Raw genomic sequence first — 24,136 nt, 5'->3', positions numbered from 1 at the left:
ATCAGCGAGGGGTCTGTGTGTGCAACGGGTGCCCCATTGGATAAAGCAGACTGATGGGGTTTAGCTAGTCAAGAAAATGCTCACAACCAGATCTCGTGGAGGGCGTTTCTCAGTTGAGGTTCCTTCCTCTCTGATGACTCTGGCTTGTGTCAAGTCAACACAAAACTAGACAGTACACAGACTAGAAGAGATTGTCTTTCATCCAGTGAAATCCATACAGCAGCAGCAGTAAGGCCGCCTGCAGCTGGATTGGCCTGGACATGCTCAGGGTGCCTGCATCCCCTTAGCCTGCGTGGCCAACAGCGTTCGATTTAATCAGCCCTTTGCAGCAGCACGGTGGAAGCCATTGACAGTGCAATAAGCCAAGGGGGAAAAGGCGAAGGGCACACAGATTAGAAAGGAATTAAAGTGTCACTATGTGCAGACAGCATGATTGCCAATAGACAATACCCCAATAGGCCAACATAAGAGACCAGATGCGTTCTTAAAGTTGCAGGGTACAAAATCAGTATGCAAATAATCTTTTCTCTAATAGGAGCAGGTAACAGCCAAACAAAAAATCAATACCATTTACAAGAGCAAACAAAAATTAAATACTATGCATCCATTAAAAAACAGCAAAATACTTGAAGACCTAAAGCAGGTGGAGAGATTAGTACATTCATCAGTTAGAAGACTACTCAGCCTGTCAGTGTTATCAGTGACAATTTCAAGAGGATATTTTTTAGATATTTACGTTTTACTCTAAAATTTATATTGAGTTAACAACCAGTCAAAATGATTGCTTAAAAGAGAACAACAAAAAAAAAAAATGTAAGACATCACCTGACTCAAGACTACCCAAAGTTTCCAGAATCAAGATGATCCAGTTCTCTGGATCACAGCCAGCCTAGAGAATCCAGCAGCAGAGCCACAGGCACAGGGACAGTATGCTTTCAACCAAGACACAGAGCTGAAACTGATGGGGGAAAATAAGGAGATGTTTATTTATTCATTTGTACATGTGTATGTGTTGATGGAGGTCAAAGGACAGCCTGTAGGAGTCTGTTTTCTCATTCAGCCTTGCGGGTCCTTGGTTGTCAACGTCAACAGCTAGCTGGTACCTGCTGAGCTAGCCCATTCAGCCCTCAAACATTTTTGAATTTATAAATCTTTAAAATCCATTGTTTGCAAATGGAACCGGCATCTGCTAGCAGTTACTGCTCCAACGTGGACAGTTTGTGGAAAGAGTGGTTGTGGAAAGAGAATTCTTATTTAATGCTCTTCAGGGTTTTTGAAAGCTGCAGATTTCTTTTCATGATAATTCACCTCCACAGCAGCAGGCCCAGAAGGACCAGGATTTGAACAGCTGAGGGCTAGGCTGGTCTAGGGCCTTCCTTGAGGCCTCAGGTAGGAACTTCCTTAGTTCCTTGTCTAAAAGGAACTTAACTTGGCAGAGCCAGTAATGGCCTGGGGCCAGGGCCTTGGGGGAATCCCAGCTCTTCCCAACCCCCAGGGGTCACTGTGTGCCAGGACTCTGCTGCACTTGGGTACCTGGTGTTGCCTTCGGGCAACCTGCTCGATCAGCTCGCTGCTGACTTCACATGGCTGTATGATGCTTCTTGCTGACATTGCCCCAATAAGATGCTGTGTTTCCTCACAAATGTGCTTGAATGGGCAGCTTGTGCAAGCTCGCCCGATCCCAAACTTTTCTCTCCTCTGTACCTTCTCATCACCTGGTCATCTTCCCCTTTAGGACCTTGTCACAAGGTCAGCTAACAGTGGTACATTTCAGGGAGTTCTGCTGTTTTCATCTCCACACACATGCACACACACACACACACACACACACACACACACGTAAATATGAATGAGAAAGAGTGATTATAGCTACTGAAATAAATATGCCTCTCTCCTACAGAAAAACCAAAGTCTGCTTCTCAAAACAATTAGGGTACCTATGGGTTTGGTATACTTACCAAGCAGTTAAATAATACTCACTTTTATTCAAGAAATGTCCAGATACAATCCAATTATAGTCACCCCATCATTGACTTTTTGAAAGTCAAGGACTTTTAAGTGTTAATAGCCTCCAAAGTTAATTATATTCTAACTTGTCCAGATTTTATAGGTTCCCCGAGTTTTCCTAAAGGATCAATGCGGTACTCAGCTAAAGTAATCTGTATTAAGCACTCAGCATGGGATTGGGTTATCAGTAAGTGCCCAGCATTAGGGATCACCACCACCAAGCAAGCATCTTTGGGAAACAGAAGGCGGCATTATGCAAGTAACCAAGATGTGTGTCCAATGTTTTAAGATGATGCCTTCAACATCTGTCCCGAAAGCTCTCGGTGGACGATGGCCAAACACACTGACAAAGGAATAGATAGTGAAAAATACTGTCTCCTTCCAGTGAAGGTGTTACCGTAAGATTTACAAACACTTCGATTTTTCTATAAGTGAATAATAACAATGTAGGGGGCATGGGGCACTGATAAACCTCTGCTGCCCAGGAGAGAGAGGGAGGTAGTGAGGGGTGAGGAGAGAGAGATTACACAGGTGTGAGCAACCTGGAAAAGCGATCATTGACATTGGAAAATCTTAAAAGTAAGAAATATTAACCAACAGTTGAGTATGAAACATGAATTGAAATATGACAAGACCCAAGTGGGATGACAGGTTAGGAATGGGACATGATTCGGCCTCTAATGGATATAATAGATACAGGCATCTTTTGGTAGGCAGAACAAACGGCCATGGATTAAAAATTAAAGGTAATAAAGACTTTTATAAATAACAAAAGCATGATTGATTCTGGAGGCAATCAACTAGAAACGCATGTGCTGGAAGAGAGGTGTGTTTTCTGGGCAGGAACAATAGCCACTAGGCATCCATGTTGGGATAACCCAATGAGCAGGGAATGATGGGACAGTCGAGCTTTACTTCAGGTGATCGTTTTTATAAGCAGCACCCAGCAGAAAATGGAGGGCCCCTATCCGTTATCCGTTCTGAGATTTTATAGCAAGGCTCCCACTATATTTCCTTGAACTACTCTCATTTCTGTTTGTTTGGTTGTTTCTGCAGTAAACAAATAAATGGAATCAAAGGGTCCTGAATGCTTCCTACTGATGGCAGAGCCGAGCTGCCTCCTACTGATGCTAAGAACCCCCGGTGCTGCTCCTCACACTCCTACACTCCAAACGCTTGGCCAGGTCAGAAGACAAGTCTGTCAACTTGGAAATAAAAGCGATATCTGTTCTCACACTGGGACAGGTTGACTCGTGTGACCTGGAGAAGAGGGTGTGCCTGGACACCTAGCGTCCCCTGACCCCATCTCCATGTCTTTTTAATCACCAGGAGATTCTGTGAAGGGCGCTTACTATCTGAAAGCGCTGATCAGCCCACGGAATGAGCCGTGAGTCAAACCTTCCCCACAACGGGGACGAGGGCAGATGTTGGAACAATAAAGACGATTAGCATCAAATACCCACCACTGTGTATCTATCAACTTTTTATAAGAGGACTTGTTGTTTTATGGGAACAAAAACTCTGCTCTTTTATTATAATATTAACAGAAAGATTGTTCATATTTCATACAGTTAATTAGCAAACATATCAATACTGTGAACACTTGCTAGATAAAATTGCTAAAAAGGTTTGCAAATAAATATATCTGCTAATTAGATAGTAAAGACCATTGGTGAGAAAAGGTTGTTTTCTTACATTATAATGATCCCATTATCGATGGAAAACGAGTCCGAGGGCAATCCAGCAATATTCCAAGCTCGAATTGTCACAGCTTCTCCCAGAGTGCCCATAAGAGAATAGTCATCTGAGCAGGGGATGTCTCTTTCTTTGCACGATGCTGACCACTCCTTGGTTTGGTTCTTTGAAGTATTCACAGAAAAAGATAGACTTGAGTTGGTGGACAGTTGCCAAAGGAATCATATTTAAACTCCTCAATAACTCTTTATTTACGGAGAAAACCAACTACTGTTGTTTCTGATGCCCAGAAATGACTTGGGTATTGTGATGATTTGAATAGGTGTGGCTCCCATAGACTCATGTGTTTGAATGCTTGGCCTATAGGGATGTGTGGCCTTTTGGGAGTAGGTTTGCCGTTGTTGAAGGAAGTGTGCCACTGTGGGGGTGGGCTCTGAGGTCTCATATGCTCAAATGACACCCAGTGTGGGACACAGTTCACTTCCTGTTGCCTGTGGATCAAGATGTAGAACTCTCAACTCCTTCTCCAGTATTGTCTGCCTCCATGCTTCCCACCATGATGATAACAGACCAGACCTATGAGTTGTGAACCAGCCCCAATTAAATGTTTTCCTTGATAAGAGTTGCCATGATCATGGCGTCTCTTCACAGCAATAGAAACCCTAACTAAGATAGGTATCAAACCTTTCTCAAAATTATAATTAAGAAAGTACTCAAGGGCTGGGTGGTTGTGGCCCACGCCTTTAATCCCAGCACTTGGGAGGCAGAGGCAGGCGGATCTCTGTGAGTTCGAGGCCAGCCTGGTCTACAAGAGCTAGCTCCAGGACAGGCTCCAAAGCTACAGAGAATCCCTGTCTTGAAAAACAAAACAAAAAAGTATTCAAATGAAAATTAACTGTAATCAGTGGTGACCCAAAGCCTAGATGGACCCTGTGACAAAGTTGGTGTTTTGTATTGGAAAGAACATTTACTGTGCACTATTCTAAAGTTTAGATTTACAAAGTAGCCGACATTCTCTGGTTTAGCTTCATTTCTGCTGTTAAGATAAAATAACAAGAAAGATCAGCACGGGGGAAAATGGGTAATTTTGTTCTCAATTAAATTCGAGGTGGCAGGAACTTAGAGTAGCTATCATAACCACAGCTGAGAGTTGAGTGAGGTTGACTGTCTGCATGCCTCTCCTGCTCAGCTCACGTTCTCCAGAGCCTACCGCATAAATGGTGCTGCCCACGTACAGAGTGGATCCACTCACTTCAACTAACCCAATTAAGAAAATCCCTCACGGGCATGCTCACGGACCAACCTGATGGAGGCAACCCGATGGAGACTCTCTATGTGACTGTAGATTGTGTCAAGATGACAGTTAAAAATAACCATCATGTTCTCCATGTAGTGTGCATATTTTGTTTAGATTATAAATATACAGAAAACACTATATTATTATAATATGAACCTAAACCTGTGGAACGGGTAGAGGACACAGAAAACATCTATTTCTGGCTCCCACATGCTGTGTAGGAAGGACCAACTAAAGGCTATTGGGATCTACAAAGGGTCAGGCCTCACTGTGAATCTTGCCCTGTTTAGAGGCATGGTCTGTTATGCTGCCCTGGAACCAAAAGAGTGATCAATACGGGTTACAGACCAAAGGCTTCAGAAATAGTAAGAGACCCGACTGAGAGGAGAATAGGAGCAGACAACAGGAGGATGTCCATAAGCAAAGTGGACAAGGGAATGTGCGAGATGCTGGCACCCATGGGGCAAATGGGGATGCCCTGTGTGTACGCAAGTGGTGCTGGGAAGGGCGTGGCTGTCACAGTCCTCCCCCTCAGGTTCTTACTTAGTGGGCTGTGTCAATGCTCTAGTTTTGCGCATAAAGGTCACGGTAGTAGGGTCAGGGGTTCATGACCTTATGTTGTTAGTGTTATGTAGAATGTCCCAGATCTCCGTTAGTAATAAAATTACAGAAGACATTGTTTTCCCCCATTGCATCCCAGCAGTAGTACACAATTTCAGTTATTCATCTACCAAGGATGGCATCTTTTATGACTTCATTAAAGCCAGGCTCTGTCTCATGCTTATAGGATGTGAACACGGTTTCTTTGGAAGTTAGAATACAACCCAAATGCATGAATGAAAAGCAGAGTTCTACAGCCATGTGTGCATGACAGGTGTTTTTAGGGGAAGGGCCGCAGCAAGTTGGAGCAAGGGTTGGTAATAGGATTAGCTAGATTTCGTGTACTTCCTGGGGATTAGGTATCTAGATAATCCTGTGTATCTCACAAGAGGTTTCCCTGGGAAACTTGGGTAATTTGAGGACCTCTAACAGTGGGCCCCTGCCCTCCAGGTGTGCTGGAGTCTAGAAAGGGAAATCACTGAGCTCGGGGCTCAGCGGACAATACGTGCAGAAGCGCAGGCTTTACCCGGGGCTGAAACCAACGGAGACTACAGCCGGGAAATACCGTTTCGCCCGCCCTTAGAGCTTTTCCAGTGGCAGTGACCGTTTCTGCCCTTTGTAGGGAGACACCTGGTGACCAGGAAGACACCCCGGCCTCTCATCTTTTCATATTATATCACCACTGTTATTTTTTAAGATGTTGTCAACACTACCTTATACGAGGTTCTCTGTGTGCCCACCTGCCCCATGTTTCCATCCTCTTTGGAGGATTTCCTGGTATTTTTTTAAAGATGTATTTCAGGCTCTTATGGTAACATGCAAAATGACTGAGCGCCAGTCGTGGTGTGGCATTTCTAGCTGCCCAAGCCGCAGATAAGTGTTCAGTGGGGGTCAGGGAAGACACTCAGGAGTACGCTTTGAACTGACAGAGATGGGTGTGAGTGCCTGCTAATCTTTCCATACAGTAGAGTCAAGTGGCCACGGTGCTTGTTGCCACCCTCTCGCTGAGTATCTTGATAGCTCTGGGGAAATGTCCCAAGCTTTATAAACTTCCATGACTAAAACCGGCAAGTAAACTAATCCATCACTATCCGGATAGTTAAGTTAAACATCAGCCAGCTGAGCTGCATAGAAGCCAGCAACGCAGCACCCTGGGAGCCCATCCGAACAAGGCACAGACAGACTGGCCGAGCTGAGGAGCTGAGGGTCACAGTGCCTCTGTGACCTCAGAAAGGAAATACAGAGCCCTCTCGCGAAAAGGCTATTCCTAGAAGTTCCACGTAAGGATTTTAAAATAGCGTGTTCTAAAAGTTCAATAACAAAGGCACGGTAATAGAGGCAGGAAGAATCAGTTCTGCTTAGGAGAAAGCCCTCAGTGAGGCTCTGTGGACACGATACTCAAGTTCACCAGGGAAACAATCAGTAAGGCCCTCGGTGAAGGTGGTCTTGTCTGTATAATGTTCAATCTCTGACACGGTTTTAGAATGACTTGTTAGGGCCCATGCAGAGGAGGTGGGGAGACACGCATCCCCTCGAAGGGGTGTGCACGCTGACGCACGCTCATGCACGTGAGTCCCTTTCCACTTAGGAACAAAAATTCCACCACTAGAGCCTTTAGATTTTAAAACAATGTTTCATATAGCATGTTTTGGCTATGAAGCAATTTATAGGATATCTAAAATAGGTAAGGATAAATAATTTAAAATTTGCCCTTTCTTGCCTTACCCAAAAATTAAAGTAAAACAAAGTTGAAAAAAATAGCCCCAAGTTCCCCCACAACAGCAATAACAACAAGTAAACCAACCGGAAGCTGGTGTAGCGAAGAGGGGGGAAAGCAAGGGAGAGGCACAAGGGCACCCCTCACCTGTCTGTAGTTGGACGTAAAGGCCCCCAGGTAGGCGACAACCCCCGAGGAGATGAGGATGTCCCCTGTCAGGTTGATGTACAGCTGCCCGAGCTCCAGAGCCGAGTTGCTCCAGCGAGTTTTCTCGCCTCCCAGGCCTCCAATCAGCTGCTCGGCTCGCTCCAGCTTTTTGCTGCACAGATCGACCTCAAAAAAGAAAAGGGGAGCTTTAATCAACATGGGCAAATAAAATAAGCCGAAAATTCCGCAGCATTCCAAACTCAAGAGATAGCTTTTCTCAATTACAGACTAGCCTGAAGTTCCGAAAAGCACTTTTAAAAAGAAAAGCGTGATGCATCTTGCTGCGATTTGGAAAGTTCATGACACCTCGTGTTTTAAAACAAGTAAATAATTTCAAAAAAGTTCTGGGAATTCCTACAGAGTATTTAGTACATAACAGTACAGGCTAACTCTACGGAAATGAACTTCAACACGGGAGACTGAGATTAATCAAAAACAGTCTCCTGCAAATACAGATGCTTTAAAGCAATCTGACCAAAAATGGGGGAGGCCTCAGGAAGAAGCAGGCTAGGAGCGTATTTGCACAGCGTGCACGAGGGCCGGGGGTCCAGCATGAGCACTGTGCTTTAAAGGTTTTATAAATGTTTCTCCTCCGCTCACAGAGTTGGTTTAAGGCCGCTTTGAGAGGCTAAGAGTTTTAGCAGTTCACACTTATTTACAAAGCAGAGTCTTTCGAGGTGTTGAACGGCGCCGTCCTCGCAGACACTCGCAGTTAAGCTTCCGAGAGAGCATCAGACAACAGCTAAGCGCCTGCTCTCTCCAGCCAACAATCAGCCCGAGTTTATTTTACACAATTAAACAGCGCGAGAGAAAGGGGACGCGGGGGATGTTTCTCAAGGCGGCGGATCTGGGGAGCAGCCCTCAAGCCTGCATCAAATGTTCCAGCAGGGCTCTTGGAGTGAATCACTATAATTTAACTTTCAAGTGATACCTCATTCTTCTTTTTAAATTAAATCAACACATTTGTTTTACTTGTTCAAGATATTTTAACAGAGCTGGGCGGTGGTGGCGCACACCTTTGATCCCAGCACTCGAGAGGCAGAGGCAGGTGGATCTCCATGAGTTCGAGGCCAGCCTGGTCTACAAGAGCTAGTTCTAGGACAGGCGCCAAAGCGACAGAGAAACCCCTTACCCCTCTAGCTCCTCCCATGTCCCTTCCTCTCAGACTGATAGCCTCCTTTTCTTAATTATTGTTACGTGTGTGTGTGTGTGTGTGTGTGTGTGTGTACACATAACTTGCTGAATCCACTTTTTCTTATCGGCGTGTACATGGTTTCAAGGCTGATCCTTCTAAATTTGACAACCGATGAGGGGGCTCATCCCCGGGCAAGGCTAATTCTCCCCCTCTCTGCTTGCAGGTCTCTCTCTAGGAGAGGGAACTCATAACCCTTCCCTTCAGCAGGTCTACTGGTCTTGCCATTGGCCCAGCCTTGTTTATGCCACCATTCCTAGGAGAGACGGTTTCACAGCAGACTCCCTGGTGTTCTAGCTCTTACAGTCTCTCTGCTCCCTCTTCTCCCATGTTTCCTGAGCCATTGATGTAGGAGTGACAGGGTAAAGTAGCCACTGTGGCTGGGCTGCCACAATTGGTTTCTCTCTGCATTGCGTCCAATGGCGGTTTCTGTGAGAGTCTCCACTTGCTGTAAAGAGGAGCTTCTTGATAAGGGTAGCAGTTACACTTGCCTGGGAGGCCTAAGAGCTAGGAGACAGATGAGAGAGCACAGGGCACTTGTCTCTCTGGGCCACGTGTGGGGCCGTATTCATTGCTGCCCTATTGACAATAGTCGGGGAAAGGAAGCAACCTGAATGTCCTTCAATAGGCAAATTAATAATGAAAATGTGGTACATATACACAATGGAGACCACTCGGATGTAAAGAAAAATGAGATCATGAAATTTGCAGGTAAATGGAAGGACCTAGAAAAGATTACATTGAATGAAGTAGTCCAGACCCAGAAAGGCAAATATCATTATTCATAAAAGAAGATAAGTACAGTTTACCTTGGGACTCAGACTGTGAAATTTTATAATGGAGAACTGGATGTTAGATGACATTTATGTGGCTTCAGAGTAAGAATTTGTCTTACGTATTTTCCCAATACTAGGAACCATTGTTTAAAATTAAAAGACACAAAATATCGGTTCTCCTACAGATAGACATGAAAAAGCCAAGCTTTGTAATGGGTCATAATTTTGATGTTCCCCAAATTAAGCCCTTCTTACTCCACTTTCCCGCTCTAACATAGCTCTAGTCTCTCAGCTTCCCAGTGAATCCGATCACAGAACACAAACAATCACGTTGCCATCAGAAAACCCTAAAGAAAACATTCCGGCAACTTCCTTTTTCCCATGACTACTTCTTCCTCTCCAAGCAGACATTTACTATAAATTTAGGCATGTGTTCATTTTAATTTTTTCCAACATTTTTAATTACAAAAACCTGAAAATATCAAAGGCACAACAAACAAGCCGAGCAACTATACACTCTCTCTTACGCTACCTTACTTAAAGAAAACGTAATCTGCCTAGCAACAGGTTACATCTTAAAGACTGACACCATGTCCTGTCTGGGTTCAGATACAGATACAGGGCAGATTTAGAGAAGAAGGAAGTGGCCTGCACCTTTAACCCCAGCACTCAGGAGGCAGAGGCAGGCAGATCTCTGTGTTCAAGGCCAGCTTGGTCTACAGAGTGAGTTCCAGGACAGCCAGGGCTACAGAGAGAAACCCCGTGTGTCACTGTGAAAAGTGTGCAGACATCCGGGTTCGGGTCACAGGCCATAACTAGAAGTTAGGCTATCCGTGAATGAAACAGGACTGGCGAGTCCTGGGCCCCTACGTGAGGGTCCTCGCCCATTTGCGACGGCCAGCACATACCTGGTTTTCCAGGTCAGCTTTCTTCTGCTTGTTCAGCTCAAGCGTGTCCTGAAGCTTGGCCAGCTTGTCCTGGACCTCATACAGGGCAGCCTGCTTCTTCCTGAGACCATCCATAGCGATTTTCAGCTCCCCTTCAGCTGCAGCCAGTTTTATCTTTTTGGGAGCTACAATTTTTGCCACTCTACGAAACAATAAAGTTGGGAAATTAAGTTCCTCTGAACATTATAGGGACCGTTCTAAAGCTCTTTACAAAGACTCAAAACCCTTCTTTACACAGAACGTACACGGATTTCTACATTCCACATTTTCTCACGGAATCAAATCAGATACAAAGTATAAGAAATGATCATCATGACTTGAGGCGTAAGAGACATAAGACGGCAGATTAGGGGCTGCCTCTGAGTGACCCTGTGACTGGAAAAGGGGTCAAGGCAACTAGAAGAGAGGAGACAGGAGGAGAGGAGAGGGCATTTTCTACTGTCCACATGACCAGACAAGCAAACCCAACACAGCAGTGAGGTTTTGGTCCAGCACTTACTTGTCGTAGGAATCCATCGCTATGACCCACTTGCACAGACCCTCAGCAGCTGTTGAAGCGTTCCGAATCTTCTCTGGAACAAAGTCTGGGTTGGGAATGTAACTTTTCCTTATGATATTCATATACGCCGGAGGGATATTGTCCTTGTCGTATTCATGAAGCGACTGCAGGAACCTTATGTCACCAAGAAGTCGCTTAGCGGGGCCCCAGAAATCCTCAATTTTCTTCCCCGAACCTGTCGGGTCGGGGATTTTATCGGCTTTGATGCCCTTCAATATGCAGATCGCCTCCATGACTAGCTTGACGCCTGCAGGGGGGCTCTTCATGGATTTCACCACGGTGATATCCTGGAAAAGCAGCATTTCAATTATCCGGAGAAATAAATGTGCACTCGCGTCTTCATTAGAGCAAGAAATTCAGACTTTCAAACTAAGCCTTAAGGTACACAGAAACCTGTTTTCTGTGTTGGGTAGAAATGGCGGCAATGGTAGAACCATGGCAAGGATTTTGACACACGTTCATTGGGGGGAAATTATAGTGGAGAGTGGTAGAAAGCTCTGGAAAGAGCTGCCATGATGGGGATCAGGGACGAGACTGGGAAGGGTTGAGAGAGGGGTGGACACGATCAAATACAGTGATGCAATTCTTAAAGAACAAAAATAAATAAATCTTTAAAAATAGCAATAATAAATTTCTAAAACAAAGCAGTGGCGGTGTAGTGGTGGTGACGCTGGCAGCTTGGTTCCCCTTCAAAAGTGCCTTCGTCATGAAAATGCATTTCTCATTCAGAGAACTAGGACATCCCCTTGCCAATTTAAAAGGCTTCCTTAAACTGGATGGTAATTTGAGGGGAACTCAACCGTGCTCCCCGGGGGCAAATCCTCGCCATCTGCACGGCTCCCACCTGTGCGGTCAGGGTGTCGAGGGCAGCCAGCGCCGACTCCAGGATGGGCAGGGCCCCGGCCAGGTCGGCATCACACTCGTCCTTGATGGCTTTGGCGGCCATGGCTTGGTCGTTGGCGACTATTTCGTCGGCTTTCACGATCTTCTCGGTCTTAGCGACCTCCATGGACTCCCTCTCGATGATGACCATCATGTCGTCCACCTCCCGGCTGGCCACCTTCAGCTGAGGGTGCAGAGCCTCCAGCTCGCACTGCATGGTGGCCACCTGCGAGGCAGCCGAGTCCAGTTTATCCAAGCCCACTTCGTATCGCTTCTTCATTTTCATCACCTCACTGGAAGCAGAGGGACGAGAGGAGGTGAGACTCGGGGACCTGCTTACCGTGTCGGGGGACATCCGGAGTGCGCTCGAGTTTGGTCTACACGTCTTTCACAGGCGTCAGCTGATTGTGAAGAAACCATGGACCCGTCAAGGCTGGGTTGTGCACAATTACGACGAAACACCGTATCTTAATTCTCTCGGTGTTTTCAGTGCCTCCAGGCATATGACAAAAGCTACAGAGCATAAATGAGGTCACTGGTAACAAGGCAAAGGGGCCTCCTGCCACAAACTGGACACTCCCCCTGTAACACTGGCCAGTCACCTTGTCACCTTGGTGAATTACTTTCAACAATTCTATAGGCTGTTTTTTGTTTGTTTGTTTTTTTTAATAATCACTTACTTCAAAAAGACTTCAATGCCCCCATACATCATTTTGAATATTGTCAGAGATGAAAATGTACTTAAAATAGATTATATCTTCCCAGTAGTCGGAAAGTTAAAGCTATCCAGTCAGGGCTGTATTAGCCTAGGGTATACAGCGAGACCTGTGTTTAAAATGTATTTGAATTTAAAAATGTATTAAAATGAAATTAAAAATGTATCTTGAAATAGTAATTTTTTTTTATTAAGACAAAAGGGACAATTGAGACTGATATTAAAACTCAACATTTTTGTGCAAAGTGGTTTTTAAAGGATATAATAAATGAATAATTTAAGTCCTTTAGAATTTACTATTTTAATATTCTTTAAAATACTTACCTGTGTCCATATATGTTCTCCACTGAGAAAAATCTCCTTATCTGCAACAATTCATCTTAAAATATGACATATTTCAAAAATTCTCAAGAAAATAGCTAGAGTAGGAAAACAGCCTGAGGGAGATAAAGTAACCCAAAAAGGGAGAAATAAAAACAACCAAGGGAAAGGCTGTCACTGAGAAGGAGGATAAACTCAGAAATTCACGTTTTTATCATGTGTTGAATTCCTTCTGCGAAAGCAAAACAGTTGACAAGAGTGTCGGGCAGAGGAGCCAGATTCCCTACGGTCCTGTGCTGTGTGTGAAGTAGCCTCCACCAGCGCCTGGGAGCAAGCCCTAGGAAGGTTTGCGCCTGTCAGCGTGGGGCAGTAACAATACTCATCCCAGAAGACTCTGCCAACTTTAAGTGCCAACTTTTTGGCAGGCGCCATGATGTCTTGTTTCTGGGTTCTAACTGGATATCGAGAGACCTGGAGTTTAATCTGCTCAAGAAGCACAAACGCAAGGTAAGAATTCCAGTAAAAGTTAAAAGGGAACGTACAAATTTTCATTTGCAAGAACATTTGACAGGGAAGCTCTCACCCCTCATCAAAGTGAGCCTTCGCCCTACAGCACGTGGAGACGGTTTCAGAAAACCACAGCTGGACCTGACACAAAGATCAGCGGACAGGAGGGAGCCTGACTGCACCGGACAGATCCATCGGTGGCACAGCAGGGACCTGACACAAAGATCAGCGGACAGGAGGGAGCCTGACTGCACCGGACAGATCCATCGGTGGCACAGCAGGGACCTGACACAAAGATCAGCGGACAGGAGGGAGCCTGACTGCACCGGACAGATCCATCGGTGGCACAGCAGGGACCTGACACAAAGATCAGCGGACAGGAGGGAGCCTGACTGCACCGGACAGATCCATCGGTGGCACAGCTCCTGCTGTGGCCCAGGGAACGTCAGAGAAAAGGCGACACAGAGAGCCTGGATGCCCGGAAGCCTTCTGCGTGACTCCATAAACCAAGACCCGAACAACAACAGAACCCATACCCCTGCTAACGCGGAAGGGGAAAATCTCACAGGCTCCCGCCCAACACAGAGAAGTACAGGCAACTGGGGGCTACTGAGAGAGGGAGAATCAGCCTCTCCCAGACATGAGCTCCCTCGCTGCCTGTCTAATACGAAGTGGTCAGACCTGAAATCACACACAAATAGCAAAAATGGACTCACCAGGTTGTATGGATATATTAGATTGTGTGTGTGTGTGTGTGTGTGTGTAAAAATAATTTAAAAAGGCTATCAACTTGAGGAGGCATGGGAGGCATTAGGAGAAGGAAAGAACGGGAAGGGAGAAATGATACAGTTATATTTTAATTAATTGGCAGGAAGTTATGAAGGGGAAAATGTGAAAGATAAAAAAAGTGGAAGAGCAACACAATTATCTGAAATGCTCTCCGCCATGGCTTTTTAACCTTCCCGTAAGTTTATATATTGCTAGGTTAGCCTTGTTTCCAGTTAGGAAAACCTTAGCATTGCGAGTCCACAAATGAGAGCCTTGTTTATGGCTGATCTCCAAAATTTAATCTCTGAGAACTTATGGTCCTCCAGCATAGGTAAATGGAAAAGAACAAGCAAGATCCCATTCTGAGGTAAAGAATCGTGAGAGCCATGTGGCAGCTTTGGGTGGGAACTGTAGGTGTACGATTCGACAGGAGGGACATGGTTTGACCGTATGGTGTGGACCACAGGGACCTGGACGGCCCGGGATGATGTAGCAACAGACACTCTAAGTGGGGGATGAGGAATGTCCTAAAGCTATCTGCGTACCATCTTGGTCAATATGAGAAACAACACTTCAAAACGCTTGTGCTCTTCAACGAGCCACCGGGAGACATTGAGTTTAATTATGGAAAGACATACTAATATTTCATGTTAAGGAATCTGCTTTAAGCACTTTTTAATATGTAAAAGAATTTGCTCTATTAGGTTAATAGTCCTGAAATCTACTATAAATATAATATAATTGAGCTGTAGACTATGATCTCTGTTTTAGGTTTAAAAAATCTCCAGAATTTTATAATGTATAGTTTATGGCTCGTAATATGGATGTTAGATTCACCAGATTCATTTAAGTAACTAAACTTGATTTGTTAAATCCAGGATAAAAATACATCAAGGGTGAAAATGCAAAGTCAGCCATTACCAGGCCCCCTGCTGCAGGGGATGCTACTTTGCCTCTCAATGAAGTCTTGCTTGTGTTCCCACCACAAAAATAATAAATACGACACAAAATTCACTTCAGAGAGCATTTGAGACTAAAGACTCCCTTCAGGGGTATCACCACAGTTTTCTCAACTTCCGCGGTGAAGGTTAAGTTTTACATTTTCAAATGTGCAAGCCCAGTACTCATTTCAGAAGCAAACAAAGTCTAGGACCAGCTTTTCCGAGAACTCCTGTCGACACTCACTGTAGGGAGGATAGGTCACTAAAATTTTAGAAACTTTTTTAACTTTCAACCTTGTTGTTAATAAATTTTAGATTTTAGAATGTGCATTTCAAGTATTTTTATAAGCAAAGGAAATTTATGCTGTCTCTGAAAACTTACATATGTCTGAAAACTTAGTTTTGAGACTGGCTATGGCATATGCCTCTTGCATGCAATATTGACATTTTCAAATAGAAGGTTAGTAGAGAGGAAAAGCTGTCTATATAAATAAAGTCTGTCTCCGGGATTGTGGTTGCATAGACTCCAACAAGAAGACTTATAAATCATCTTATCCCTAATAAAAGGGAAAAAAATCACTCGCTAATGGTTCTTACTCAACTATTGGATAATGTGTTCTTATTGCATATAATTTTGTATTAGGCTTAGAATTCTCTTATTTAAACAAAAGGGGGTGCTGTAGGAATTCCCACCACCAGGAGCCTCTCAGTTACCCACCCTCTTGGGCATGGCGTCTTATACTATATATGCCAAAGTAAAGCGCGCATTTAGCTTCTTTTCCGGCTGTGAGATTCGGTTGCTGTTCTCTGTTCCAGCAGAGGATTCTGATTTGTGTGTCTACCCCTAAATACATAACCCTCCATTATTCTCAGTTCTGAGCTAGTGTGGGATTTCTTTGAAGCGTCTTTCTTCCCTCAACACTATCATCAAGGAATCCTCGGGATTTACCCCTGCCCTATAGGGCACACCTGCATTCCTCCACATGTGGGGGGCATTCACATGGCCTGAGGGTGCACCTGTGCACTGCAGCTTTGCAGCCAGTGGTCAGGCCGGGCTGCCATTCCTTAAGAGCCATCCACCTTGGGTAGCTGGCCTCTGAGACTGGCCCGTCTCCATCTTCCAGCACTGAGCCTTATCAACGGCTGCCAGCACGCCCAGTTTCTGTTTCTCCCCTTGGGTTCTGGAGATTGAAACTCAGATCTTCATCCGGCCACCTCCCTAGCCCCGCCTTCACTCCCGCGGTAAACGAAATGATAGATTTACGGTGTACTAGGCAACGTAATTAAACCTAAGAATGAGACCTGCTTCCTACCCTCAGACTCTAAGGACTGAATCTCAACGTTTCGACAACAGTATATCTATAAGGAAAGTGTGTGAGGCCATCATTGCTATGTCGGTTTCATACAGACATGTTTAAACGTTCATAGCGTACTTAAAACCAGAATTTTTCGTCCTTACTTTCTTTTCTTTTCTAGCAAGAGTTTGAAGGTGGAGATGAGTTCCAGATAGGAGGTGGGAGTCACGTAGTTGTATCTCTGCAGCTCATTGTGGAACGACGTGGAGAGGTCGATGGTGGACGTATGGAAGCTCTTGCACATCTCGATACAGCCCTCTCGGATCTCCTCCGACATCTCGATTTCTTCCAGGAACCGTGACGCCACTGCTTCCAATGCGTCTTCTGGCCAGGACTGAATTTAAAATGAACATGTCAGCAGTTGAGCAAGGTCACTAGTACTATCCTGTCGTGGCTGCAGCCCTTTGTGTGTCATGGACTAGAGACAAAGAGGACTCGTTTAAGGCTTGGAGTGGGAAAGACTCCATAGAGAGCTTTCTTCCTGCCCCTGCCTGCTTAGGCAGAGAGGTGGTAGCCAGTGCAGGTAGTGACCCTGTCCAAGTGTGCTCGGGCATTAGATAAATTGTTATGGAGTGTCAACGGGATAAAGATAGAGAAGGATCTGAACTCAATGCGTACTTTTCTCTGCATGACATGTGTTCTTTCATTTAATCCTCTCACGGTTATTATACTTTCACCTAAACAACAGAATCACACAAATGACCACCTCCATGATGTCCCTCAGATTGCTCAACGACAGTGCCAAGTCAACAAGCCTGTACCGCCACGGTTCCTCCCTCCCCCGCCGAGCTGGATTCTTCCTCAACTCGGTAGACATCACCATCAGTCACCAACATGGACTTCCTCCATCCGCTCCTCCTCCTCGACCCCCTAAAATAACTTTTAAACTGTTTTCCTTCTTTCCACACCACCACTGCCCGAACTCAAGTTTCTGCTATCGCCAGCCGGTGTGTGCCAGCGTGACCGTCCCTGTCTTCACTCCCGGGAAAGACAAAAAAATAACTTTTCAAACTGCAAAGGCGCACCCCTGGCACACTTCCCGGTCCAACCCTGGAAGTCTGCCCAGTGCACACGTGATAAGATCCAAACCAACTTGCAGATCTTTGTCTGAACCCTTTCTGACCTCAACCGGGCCCCTTCCCTGGGCTCCTTCACTCTAACTGCTCTGCCTTCCCCCAGCCCCATTTTCCAGTTCATATATAGCTCTGCCAGGGTCTTGGTTGGGGACAGTTTTTCTTTTCTCTTAAAGGTTTTCTATAGAAAGACTTTGCTCCTTATATGCACAGTTGTTATGGTGTTATCTGGTAAAAGCAGGAAAGGAGCCAGCAAAGGACACGTGCCTGGAGTAAAAGGCACGGCAATGAAGGTCTGGGTAACTTTCCGACACAACGAACGGTTGGGTTAGATCTACATACAGAACCTCAGCCACACGTGTGCCATGCCTTCAGTCTGCTCTGTGACGGAAAGGTAAACCAGGGGGATCTGAGTTTTTGTCCACTCTGCTGCTTTTCCTCCGTCCTCCGTCCCTGCCACAGCCTCTGTCCCCGTGTCTTCAGCTTCCCGCTTTCTGAGACAGAATGTTCCTACAAAACTCCCCAGTGGTGTTTCCCTTCTGAGTTTTGTTGGCTTCTGGAAACGGCGCAGAGGGTGGGGTGGGCCAGAAGGTGGGTCTGTAGCTCAGTTCTGCAAGTCTTTTCCCACCATGCCCTCTTGGCTCCCTTAACCCTACCCGCGCTTCTATGGCCCGTCCCTTCCCAAGCTCTTCTCAGCTGGGATGTTTCCTGTCTGTCAGGACCCTGATACAAGGACAGGTTAATTCTAACACTTTCTGTAATGCATTTAGATTCATGAATGAAATCTTGTACTGATGTATGTTGCTAAAACTGCATAAGACACACTATGATAAAATTAAAGACTCGCTATCCTATACTTTGGGGTGGAGTCGAAAAATATTTCACGGTGATGGAGATTCAACATTTCTAGGTTTCTATCCAAATTTCACGTGGTCATACATACCTGGAACCAGTCGATGGTACAACAGTTAACCAGGGCGGGGAACTTCCTAAGACGAATCCGAAAGGCATCTCCGATGGGGCTCATGGCCAGGACCACGTGCAGCTGGTTGCGGCAGCGGTCGATGAACATGTTGAAAAGTGCGATGGGGCTCCCGTCCGTCTGCTTGGTTTTATCCCGCTGGCGATCCAGCTGGCGCATCTTTTCGCAGATCTCTTGCTTCTCGTCCAGAGCAAAGAGGTTTGGAACCTCCCCGGCATTTAGCAGGTTGTTGATGTCTTCCAGGAACGACTCCCTTTTAATCTGCATGTCCGTGAACAGGAAGACGCCCTGCATGTCGCCTTCCGCGCACTTCCGTAAGATCACTTTCAGATCTTCGCGCCACTCGTTGGTCCCGTAGCCCTTGGAGATCTCCACCTGGAAGACTGAAAAGTCGGCCATGTGGGCCGCCAGCCGGGTCACTGACTGCCTTCCGCTGCCGCCAACGCCCACTAGGAGGGCGTGGCTCCTCGGCTGCTTCAAGATCCGAGAGATCCTACTGATGTGTTCGATGGCAAACCGGAACAAGACCAGGTTCATGGGTTTTTTGCTCATGTTGTTGTATTCTTCGAGATGGCTTTCTACGATCATCCGAAGTAAGTCCACGTCTGCGATTTCCCTGTAGCAGGTATCCTCCCTCTTCGGGTCGTGAAAATCACAAAACATTAAACTCCTTAAGTCATCTTCTTCCACAATGCCATCATAATCGACATCCAAGCGGCTAAAGAGTTCATGAAAATCTTCCTGCATGTAGTTTTTCAGAACTTCTTGTATGTAGTTAATAAGCCAGCTTCTGTCAGCGTTATCCAGAAGGCGATCATAATACACTCTGAGGACCTGCATAATTTTAAAAGTGGCTTTAAGAATCATATTTTTTAAGTCTGCTTATTTATTCTGTGTAAATTATAAAACACCAAGTAGATCGTATAAAATACTGTCATGAAATAGCCACAAGTTTTATCCAAAGCATATGTAAAGACTATGTCCTAATAAAGTTTAAATATTAATTTTAATTGTGTCTACTTGATACAACAGTTACCCTCGGTGGCACTAAATGAAAAGTAATTTGTACCCAGCCATGGTGTCTGTGCAGCACATGAGTGAGCAGTACGGTGTGACAGCTCTGAGGGTGCAGCTGTGGCGTGCTTAGCTTGGTGACGACCAATAGCTGCCCTCGAGACCTAGTCAACTGGAGGAAAACCATGCCTGGTACTGGAAACCTAGCCAACTCCTCAGTGTGATGAGGCCGTGGTTGTTGCAGGAGAATCTACCACCACTGATTTCCTGAACCAGCACAATCTCTACCAGCAATTGATAAACATGTGTCCTTATTCTCAAGGTGACATAGTCTTCACTCCCTCATCAAGGAGACTTGTCTTTGCGACAGATGCGCACCACTACAGAAAACCACAACCAATAAAAATGCCCAATTGTGGAGCCCGGTCCCAGGTGAGTCCTTCTGCAAACATCCCCACCCCTGAGGCTCTGAGAACATCGTGGAAGAGGGTGGAGGGGTCTAAGAACCAGAGGACCAGAGGATCAGGGAGTTAGCTGCGAGGCTGTGTTTCCTGGTAACATCAGAAGCGACGTACACAAGGTCCCACCAACACAGCTGCCCAAATATCAGCTCCACAAGGGTGCCACTAACAGACACGTCAGACTGGACGAGGAACAGCCCACCAGGATGAAACCGTACACAAAGACCTACAGACAACTGAGGAGAAACGGAAGCCTGAGAGGTGGTTGGGGCACAAAAGAACAAACCAAACGGTTCGGTCCCAAACGATCATCCCGGAAAACATCCACCCAAGTAACATTATAAAGACTGAACATGCTATGTTTAGGAATATGTGTGTGTGTGTGTGTGTGTGTGTGTATGTTTACATATTATATATAATATGCATGCAATAACTCTATGCATGCAATAATAATTAGTGAAAAAAGAGGCCATGAATTTGAAGAGGACCCGGAAGGGGTATATGGGAGGGTTTTGGGGGGAAGAAAGGGAAAGGAGAAATGTTGTAACTATATCATAATCTCAAAATTAATAAGCAAATAAACTTTAGAAAGCAATTTGCAGAGGCTGATGGGACTGGGTGTCTGCAAAGGAACTGAGGCTGTGAGGTGAGTGAGTTCCTCGGCTGACTGCTCAGGCCCAGGTCACAGGCACAGGTCACAGGATATGATCACTAGGAGCCAGCGTTTGTCAGCTCCCTTCCCAACACATTGCTTTTTTCCTAAATAGGTTACTTTTTATTGGCAAATTATTTGCTGTGTTTTTAAGTACATTTTTTTTTAAAGAAAATTGTCTTGGATCAGGGGACGGTTGTTTCAGACACGTGGTAGACGTCTAAAACATTTCTGGTGGAATCGATCCCAGAAGCAATATATTAGAATAAATCTGATTATATGCGTGCGATTTGGAGCCACAATAAATAAGCAAGTTTTCTGTCTTCGACAATTATTCCTTCATGCCGATATTACTGTCCTGCAGTCATAGTTCATTTTGGACCGAATTCCACATCCCAACGCTTGAGACTGGGCCTTGCAGGAGACAGTTATTGCTAAGTGATATCAGAAGGGTCCTGATGGGACAGGACAGGAGATGTCTCTTCAGGAAGGGGTGCTCTGCTAGCGTGCTCTCTCGCGTGCCTGCCCCGCCCTTTTCTCTCTCTAACTCACTCAGAAGGCCTTCTTTGGAAAATTAGCGTCCCAAGTGCTGGGTTTTAGTCTGGTGAGCTCAGCTGCAATGCTTTCTGGTGTGTTGTGGGCCCTTCACACTCCTCAAAGTGTGGCTAACCAGCACTGTCTCTGTCCTCCGTAATGTCTTCTCACTTTTTAGGTGGTCTCCTTCACAGCGTGAGGAAATTTAATTTTGGGGAAAAACTCAACTCCTCCTTCTCTTTTTCTCCTGGGGGTGTTGTTTTCTTTGTTTTTGTAGAATACCAATATTTAACAGGGATACTAGGTAATATGCTCGCTAAAGTTCGGACACCATAGGGAAGCCGAGAGGAATGAGAGGAAGTCAGTTTCCTCCAAAACCGTGTTATGAAATTAGATCAGGTCCTTTCCAGCAGTACCTTGGAAGGAAAAGGGCACCCACCGTAGTCTTCAACATATATTAAGCCCTGAAGGAAACTGTCTTGAGTCAACAGAAATAAAGTACAAATTAGACTCTTGAATTCAATACTTCACAGTTTTTGAAATGCTGAGAACAATGTGTCAAATATTGTTCTCGGCACCTGAAGATAAACACAGAAAAAAGGGAAATCTTCCCGGTGGAGTCGGTGTGCTGGGAGAGATAGACATTAAGAAGCATAACAAACAAGCTTCCTGCCAGGCTGGGAGTTGGCAAGTGTTATATAATGGGGGCGGGAGGGGGCAGGCAGGACACAGGACAGGGAAGTCTGAACTGCCAGGGTGGAGGTGGGGTGGCATTAAATGGCTTGGTCAGTGGGGACATCACGGAGGCAGGATCTGAGGCAGGGAGGTGGGTAGGTCGAGTAACTCCACATCAGACAGGAAGCCCTATAAACACCGTGAGGGGAAGGGATACAGGGACCCAAACCACTGGGCCCCACTGGACTAAAATGCTGAACTTCCACAGAGAAGCGTGTATGTGGGAGAATATAAAATAATCATTAAAATTACAAGTTTTTTTGTTATTGTTGTTATGAGCTTTGTTAAATGTTCAAAGAACTATTAGTGATTGCTAACAGCCAATAATCTGATGGAATCCGGAAAAGGCTAACAGCTGGTTGAGTCACACATACACTGGCATCTGTAACCTACTCCGTGGCATGTCCAGTCTCATGCGATAAGGTCGATTACGCCATTTCCATTCTGCCTGCCTCCCCCTTTCCATCCTCCTTCTCCAGCAGTAACTGAGCAGTTGTTACAGGCCGGGCTCCGGGGAAAGGAACTGATAAGCAAAGGCTGATACAATGACAAAGACAGCAAGCAAACAAAAAAATTAAATGTGCCAGGTGATGCTAAGTGTGATGAAAAAAATAAATAAATCGAAGTGATGATGATTAGTAAACCTACGGGGCTAGGTGACTTGTGTAATAGGAATATATCTAAGCCTTGACCACAAGCCTTTATATAACGGGAAGAAAATAACGCAAAGAGAAGGATGATAAAGGGAAGAACTCCTGAGATGGGAAATTCTAGATGCCTCCGAGAGTAAGATTGGTTCGTGATGAACTGCTGCCTTGTTCTAAATCTTTACTTAATTGCAAAATTTCTGTGCTGAAATCTTCTAAGATGATGATGGTGGTACCGGTGGACAGGGCTCCATAATTAGGTTATGGGGCAGACAGATGCCCATAAGCAGATTAATGTCACACACAGAAACCGGAGAGCCCCCCACCACTTCCAGCCGTGTGCACACAGAGAGAAAGCTCTGTCCGCAAACAAGGAACAGGCTCTCCACAGACGGTACATTGTGGCCTCTCGAACTGTTTGAAATGAAACGCTTGTTGCTGATAAGCTGCTCGGTCTAAAGGTTCTTGGTTAAAGTGTCTCCTCCCCCACAAAGAAGGCATTAAACAGAACAGCCATAATAAGATAATGACGAAAGCTGCCGCATCAGATTTAGAGGGGACACTGGTACACAATTCACTTTAGAAGCTCTGGTTTATTAGGGGAAAGGAAGAGACGCAAAGCCATGCTCGGGCCTCCAGGTGGAAGAAGCAGGCATTAGACAAACAAGAACTGGGGAGGGTTAAGACGCTGAAAGGCTGAAATTAGCTCCTGCTTCGAGATAGCCTATACGTCAAAATGCAAGATTAGACATTAAATACTCGAACATTTCAGGTATTAAATATCTAAAATTCACCATGGCCGTGGCCTACGCAAGGTCAGATACCTAAATGAGCCTCGACAACACGCACAACTGAGTATCCTTTCTACTCAGTCACTGCTCTTGCTCTCTCGTAACCACACTGGATTGATAAGGAGTTTTACCTCGTGGACCCACAGGCGTTTAATGGCCTCTTTATTCTCGGCTGTTTCTGGTCTCGACAGACAAACACCTTGAATGACGCGGGAGAAATCGCGAAGGTTGAACAGGTAGTGAGACTTAGCCGGGGTAGGCAAGAGATTCTTCATGGCGTCCTTGTACAGGGCCATTGTACCGTTCACGATTTGTGTGGTCAGATCCAGAAAATCATCTGGAAACTTATAACTTCGGGGAAAAAAAAAATTGCCAGAAAAAAGTTAGCAAACACAACAGCATGCTATTAGGACTCAGGTGATTAGCGTAACATTTTCAATTGTGATCGAAGCAATCTGGCTTATAAAATTCCCACTTCTAACTATTCTAGAGTTCACTTCTTTTCAAGAAGCGTTCCACTCAGTATTTTGTGGTATGTCCAAGGGAACCCTGTGGATGCGGCAGGATCAGCTAACTTTGTGGATTTCAGCTGTGCGCAAAAGCGTAAGAACTAGGCCAACGCCACCACATGCTAAGCCAAATCCTCCCTAGCTGGTACACTCTTCGGTATTCTCAATTTTATACAAATAGGATCCATAAAGAAATATGTGTTTCCAAAAAAAAGAGAGAATAAAAACTACCCCCAAAAAATACCAAAATAA

General features: G+C 45.3%; 1 protein-coding gene across 1 annotated transcript; it reads right to left on the bottom strand.

Moving 5' to 3' along the window:
- Positions 1–3,702: 3,702 nt before the first annotated feature.
- LOC121445799 (dynein heavy chain 7, axonemal-like) lies at positions 3,703–11,299 on the bottom strand (the record flags this gene model as incomplete). Its single annotated transcript, XM_041647929.1, has 4 exons — positions 10,938–11,299; positions 10,400–10,580; positions 7,464–7,649; positions 3,703–3,866 (listed from the first exon to the last, which is right to left on the bottom strand). Coding segments are annotated over exons 1-4 (893 nt in total), but the record flags the coding sequence as incomplete, so codon positions are not given.
- Positions 11,300–24,136: the final 12,837 nt, after the last annotated feature.

The sequence above is a fragment of the Microtus oregoni genome, unplaced genomic scaffold, assembly GCF_018167655.1.
Source record: "Microtus oregoni isolate MIOR12 unplaced genomic scaffold, Mior012 000741F_ref0000380, whole genome shotgun sequence".
Lineage (NCBI taxonomy): Eukaryota > Metazoa > Chordata > Mammalia > Rodentia > Cricetidae > Microtus > Microtus oregoni.
Note: the sequence above shows the minus strand (reverse complement) of the source record. Positions and strands in the feature narration are given on the sequence as shown.